The sequence below is a fragment of the Vicia villosa genome, linkage group LG7 (assembly GCF_029867415.1).
Source record: "Vicia villosa cultivar HV-30 ecotype Madison, WI linkage group LG7, Vvil1.0, whole genome shotgun sequence".
Lineage (NCBI taxonomy): Eukaryota > Viridiplantae > Streptophyta > Magnoliopsida > Fabales > Fabaceae > Vicia > Vicia villosa.
Window position 1 is genome coordinate 38,024,323 of NC_081186.1, and position 6,888 is coordinate 38,031,210.

The 6,888-nt window shown below is 34.5% G+C and overlaps 1 protein-coding gene across 1 annotated transcript; it reads left to right on the plus strand.

Annotated features, from left to right (window-relative positions):
- The first annotated feature begins 999 nt into the window (after positions 1–999).
- On the plus strand, positions 1,000–2,034 carry LOC131618893 (uncharacterized mitochondrial protein AtMg00810-like). The gene has a single exon (XM_058890049.1). It carries the CDS (start codon positions 1,000–1,002, stop codon positions 2,032–2,034), a length of 1,035 nt encoding a protein of 344 aa, XP_058746032.1.
- Positions 2,035–6,888: the final 4,854 nt, after the last annotated feature.

Genomic DNA, 6,888 nt, shown 5'->3' on the forward strand with positions numbered 1-6,888 from the left:
AAGGTGTTTGGTTGTCTGGCACATGTACATATTCCAGATGTGCAGAGAAAGAAATTGGATGGGAAGAGTACAAAGTGCATTCTCCTTGGTGTTAGTGAAGAATCCAAGGCTTACAAATTGTACAATCCAACTGAAAGAAAGATCATCATCAGCAGAGATGTTGTGTTTGAAGAACATAAGAGCTGGGACTGGGGCAACAAAGGTAACAGCAGGGGAGAAAATCAGATTGCTGACAATGAAGTAGAGCAAATTAATGAGGCACTAGATAGCCAAGATGAGATTGAAGCTGTTAATGAAACTGGTGGAAACAATGGTGCAGATGACAACATTACAGAAGAAGGACAAGAAGCTGGAGAAGAACACAGTGACAGTGACAATGTGGAAGAAAGGCCTGCTAGGACAAGACAGCCACCTAGTTACCTCAGAGATTATGTCACAGAAGATCAACACGATTCAATGCAAAGCCTTGCCCTGTTTAGCTCTAAAGAAGATCCTGATACTTATGATGAAGCTGTAAAACATGAAGTATGGAGAAAAGCAATGGAGTCAGAAATTGATTCAATTCAAAGGAATGACACTTGGGTATTAACTGAACTTCCACAGGGTATAAAATCTATTGGGGTGAAGTGGATTTTCAAGACAAAATATAATGAGGAGGGAAAAATTGAGAAGCACAAGGCTAGGCTTGTAGCAAAGGGATATGCTCAAAGATATGGCATTGACTTTAATGAAGTATTTGCTCCTGTGGCCAGGTGGGATACCATAAGAACTATACTCTCTCTAGCTGCTTTCAAGAGTTGGAGTGTTTTTCAATTAGATGTTAAAAGTGCTTTCTTGCATGGTGAACTAATTGAAGATGTGTATGTAGATTAACCCTTGGGTTTTGAAACAAAGAACAGGAATCAAGTGTACAAGCTCAAGAAGGCATTATATGGATTAAAACAAGCCCCTAGGGCTTGGTACAGCAAGATAGAGTCTTATTTTATCATTGAAAAATTCATGAAGTGTTCTCATGAACACACACTGTTTGTTAAGTGTGAAGGAAAAAACAAGATTCTAATTGTTAGCCTATATGTAGATGACTTAATCTACACTGGAAACAATGAACAAATGATGAAACAATTCAAGGAATCTATGAAGGAGAAATTTGCCATGACTGACTTAGGCAAAATGAAGTATTTCTTGGGGGTTGAAGTGAATCAGACCCAACAAGGAATCTTCATTCATCAACACAGATATGCCTCTGAGATACTGAGCAGATTTGGAATGACTGATTGTAACAAGGTTTGCAGCCCAATGGTGCCTGGATGTAAACTTATCAAAGATGAACATGGAAAGCCTACTGATGCCACCTACTACAAACAGATGATTGGTTGTCTGATGTATCTATTGGCAACTAGACCAGACATGGCTTTCTCAGTATGTCTTGCTGCAAGGTACATGGAAAGGCCCACTGAATTACATGTAGCTGCTATCAAGAGGATTTTGAGATACTTAAAAGGCACTATGAGTTATGGAATTCTGTACAAGCAGAGTGAGGATGGAAATTTGAAATTGGTAGGATGGACAGACTCTGACTATGCTGGAGATTATGATGATAGGAGAAGCACATCAGGCTATGTCTTTACTATAGGATCAGGAGCTATATCATGGTGTTCTAAAAAACAGCCCATAGTTACTCTGTCAACCACTGAGGCAGAATTTGTGGCAGCTGCTTCTTGTGCATGTCAAAGTGTGTGGTTGAGAGCTATAATGAAGCAATTGCAGCAAGAACAAACTGGGAACACGATTGTGTACTGTGACAATAGTTCATCCATAAAGTTATCAAAGAATCCAGTCATGCATGGGAGGTCTAAACACATTGATGTGAGATACCACTTCCTTAGAGAATTAAGCAGGGATGAAATTGTAGAACTGAAGCATTGCAAATCTGAAGAGCAACTTGCAGACATCATGACCAAGGTTCTAAAGCTGGAAACATTCTGCAGATTAAGGGAGGGACTTGGAATGTGTGATATTAGTTCCCTTATGTAATTTTACTTACTGCTGTATGTTCTTTTTCTTGTTTGTTGTTTTAGTTGATATCTGTTGTGATATTCAACTTAAGGGAGGGTTTGTTGGGCTTAAAGGCCAATTGACTGGGCCTCTGTGATTTAGCTATTGCATCCTATTGTACTTGTGTATATAAGGCATTGGCCTATGAAATGAGAAGCTAATCACCACCTTTACCCTAACAGATTGCAAGATAGAAAAAATCTCCAATGTTCTTCTATCTAGAAAAAAACATTTTTCTACCCGTGCAATCTATAATCTATCTCACATGATAGTGTTGTTGTTATTGTTGTTGTGTTTTTGCTCATTTGATAGATTGCAAGTTAATAAAATCAATATTAATTCAAAGATTTGTTGTACATTTCCAACCAAAGAAATAGTATGACATTTATGGTGTACTCATCTCTCTTCAAATAAACAGACAGCTAAAAAATGGTGAATTTAAATACAAAATTCTGACATTTAAGTATAAATTCTTTTAGCAGTAACTTAAACATAGAAGGGAACTCCAACTTGGACACTTAACTTTTAAATTATTAGGCTTACAAATTTGACAGGGGTTAATGAGCCAGTCACCTGGGTTAGCCCTGAACATTTTTATCCAATTATAACATGAATTAATGTTATATAAATTATTGAAAATAGTGTTTCCACCTCTTTTTCAAATTGCTTTTTTTTTGGTGTGGTTACGTAAAATAAATAGAAGTATTCGCAATAGCTTACTATTCAAACCTCAAAAGTTGTACCAATGTGATCAAGAAACAAACTTAAGAAGTAAGAAACAACTGAATGAGACATTTGTCGTCGACAAAGTCTCCTCACTTCAACTTTTTGGCATTCTTGTTCTTACTTAATGGGTCCATTCATGTATAGTCAAGGTCAATATAATATAGTATATTAGTCATTAAACAATTTTAACAAAGATTAAGACAATTTACATTCATTAATTACCTTTAAATAAATTGTAAATTGTTAACCAAGTCTCATATAAAATATCAACAAAGTGGCCTGACATTTCATGCCCTAAACAAGTGGAATCTAGTCCTTATCAGAGGAGTCTGGCTTTGCTCCATTTAGAAACTTTCTACCGTGCTTAAAAGGTCAAAATAAGTTGCTCTATTCCATCTAGAAAAGTTGTTCTAGATATTTATATGTATATTGCTAAATTAGTTGTCATATAATTAAAAAAAGATATATTATTAGTCGATGTTATTCGTCCACGTGAAAATGTTGTTGGCAATTTAAACAATTTAAACAATTTATATAAATCATAGAAAAATAAAGAATTTAGAATATTAACTGTGACCATGTGAAGCCATGATTATAGAGTTGTTCTATAATTGTACTTGTATAGTTATTTAATAGGTAATCATGGAACAAATATATGTATATTAATTGAAGTTATGGCTCAAAACCAAGACAAGTAGTTTGTTTATATTACAATTTGCTGTTTTTATTTTTATTTTTATTTTTTGTGGTTTGAACTTTCATTGGTTTTTACTCTGTTATGTCGTATAAGACTTCTCTATATTTGATGGAAGTAGCTTTAATATTCCGTTAAGAGATGGCTTGAATATGGCCACGTTTTATTTTGGATGATGATCATAGTACTATTAGTTAACATATAATATATGATCATTCCGAATATGGCTTCAATCATAGTTAGTTAAATTATAATGTTTACTTTATTCGTAAACAAGTGAATATAGTCGTTCATTTTCTTGTCTTGGCATTGTTTATTATTTAGAATCTAATTCTCATTTTTTATTCGTTACTATCTTGTACTATTATCTTGTACTATGATTTATGGTTTAATGACACGATCCTTCTTTAGTAAAAAAAGTAGTTTTTTTTATAAAAAAAAACTTATAGCATATTATGGGCCGTCCGTAAGATTCAGAAGAAAAATACTCAATGATGAAGAAACGAGACTTTGAATGTGGAATTTGTAGATTTTTTTTTATGTCCATTGAACAAACAATCCACAAATATCATGCTAACCATCCATATTAATTTAACGGATGTCCGCATTCCACACTATTCTACACGAAAACACGGAAATTGAGACATGTGGGGGCCATTAGAGAAAGGTGTTAGACAGTTTAAAAGAGAAAATGAGTGCATACTCCACTCCAGGTTTCATACTTACACCCACTTGAACACTTCGCGTGAGAAAATCTTAAAGGAATGCGTGAACAAGGAGTTTAAAGAATCGGAATAAAAAACTCATATCTAGTTGGGGGTTCGCTCGAACGGATAAATCTAAATGTTGTCATTTCCACAAAAGTCACGACCACAATATAAATATTTTCGATTTTGATCAATTGTAAGGTCGTCGAACCACTCCTTGAGCTTTTCTTTCTCTCTTGTTGGAGATGGTCAAGTAAGAAGACCTTTCCCCAAATTCCATAATTGTTGACTGTCATACCCCAAAATTTGCCCACCACATTTTTATACTCAAGCTCATTTGAATATCAGAAGCTCAAGATTTGACTGACTGTACACTCTCCTAAACAACAACCCTCAGACTAGGGTTTTGATATTTTCAAAGTAAAATCAAGTTCTAAGACCTCAAATGGAACCCTTGGTCTCTCATATGCCTCAAAGGATCCTCATGCCAAGTTGCAAGCACTGATTCATAAGATTGCTCAGTCAAATGATCAAAAAGTCAACAGTCGACTAATTTGGCCTAAAAGTCAACTGTGGTCAAAATACAGTCAAAACTCCTGATTTTTTATCTACATACTTATTTTAAAGTATCATTCATCATTTGATCAAGGATTGATCATAATTCATCAAGGAAAGTTCAGAAATCCACAAAAGTCCTAGTTGCTAATTTAGGGTTTCTAAGCAAAAGTCAACTGTACTTTGACTGGCCATAATTCTCTCATGCTTTATCATAAATTCCCCAACCAAAGCTTATTCCCAAGGAAATTCAATTCTCTACAACTTTCATGTTGGGCCCGAGGTCAAGAAATGCTTCCGCCTAAGAGATATAAGTCAAAACATTACAGGTCCTTCTAGAAGCTCGCAAAAAGCTGTTTTTTGTCAGGAGCAATATCATCGAGATAAAATCTCCAAATGAAAAATATGTTCCAAAGTGGCTTGTAGAGGATATCTTGGGCTTTCCAAAAAGTCCTAGAACATCTTCTTAGGACAAAAATTGAGAGAGTTATGATTGTTAGAAATTGGCCAAAAATTGAAAAAATGCATGAAACCCTAGGTGAAGAATTTTGTGTTTTTAAGTAATGGGCCATGGATTATGGATTACCCACGTGATTTTAAGATCAAAATAAGCCCAAAGACTATTTGGATTATATTCTATGGTTTTATTTTATTTATGTTTGGATTTATTCATATAAATTCAATATTAAATCAAATAAAACCAAATAAAATTCAAATCAATTCAAATAAAATCATGGGAAATTCTTATTAACCAAATAAAGACCAGATTCATTCAGAAGAAACGTGAGAAAAGTTGGAAAATAGAGTTAAGCCAAAAATGGAAATATTTCATACAAAATCAAATCAATTTTTTTTCTTCAAATCAAATTGATTTCTTCCAATTCTATTGACCTAATTTCATCCCACTATGTATATACAACTCATCCAGACCATGAGGGGACGAAAAAATAATAGGTGAAGAAGCTTGCAGCCACAATCATACTTTTAAGAGAAAGATTCAAGAACAAGTAAAATTGGCGTTCGATATTCAAGCTCACTTCAACCCAAACAAGTGATTCCATTCTCCTTACAAGGTGCCAAAGAGTAGGTGTGGGACAGAAAACGTGATTGAAACGGTCTGAAACATGTACTTTTCATTCTTCATATTCATATGTATCTAACTTTCGTTTTCCATATTTAATCGTGTACTAACCCAAGCTAATGATTTATATGAGTTCATAGCACGAATCCATACTTGCCATGGTTAGGGCTTTAAGGATGAAGGTTTTCGTTTTCCATGTTCCAGGAACTTTTTGATCAAAACGACATCACTAATGAGTTTGTAGCCCGTCAATTAGTAAATTTGGGCGCTTTCTTTATATGGTTAACGTGTTATTTTTTTGAGTTTTGAAGTTACAGAAAAACAAAGGTAATTCCGCAGGTAAAAGCATGACAAAATTCCCAGCAGAATCCGCAGGAAAACATGTAGAAGATAATGAACAGCATCGGAGACCTTTGACTTCCACGCAGCGTGTTCTGATTCGCTACTGATATCTTCCAATTCCTCTCTCCATCTCTCATTGGATGGTTAACTTTCAGCCATTATCTCTCCACTTCTACTGACTGGCGCAGGCGACAAGAAGGGGCCCACGTTAAATATTTGAAATTCTGACACAATAGGTTTTTTTCTTTTATATTTGTTATTATTGAATGACTCAGTTAACAGTAAATATAGTTTGGTTCTATGGAAGGGGAAGCGTTGGCAATGCTATAAAACCTGGGTTCGAGTATCTCTGGCGACACCAATTTTTATCAAAATTCCTGCCTATGGATTCAATGCGGCTACCTCACGCACGATCACAACGCACCCTCAAGTCAGCACCACAGGATCTCTGCCAATTCACATCTAACGGTCCAGACAAGGCGCTCCATGGTGCTCCTTCAATAACCTTGCCATACCAGATTAACTGCGCCAGGTTTTTAATGTTTTTACTCTTTCTCTTAATTGATTTTAATTACTTTTTATTTTAAATTCTCTTTAGCTAAAAACTTTTTTTAATTAATTCTTTTTTTCTTTAACTTTGTAAAAATAATAAACCTTTATATTTTTTAATAAAATTAAGTTTTAGATTAGATAATTAATTTAATTTAGTTTAAATAATTAGATAACTA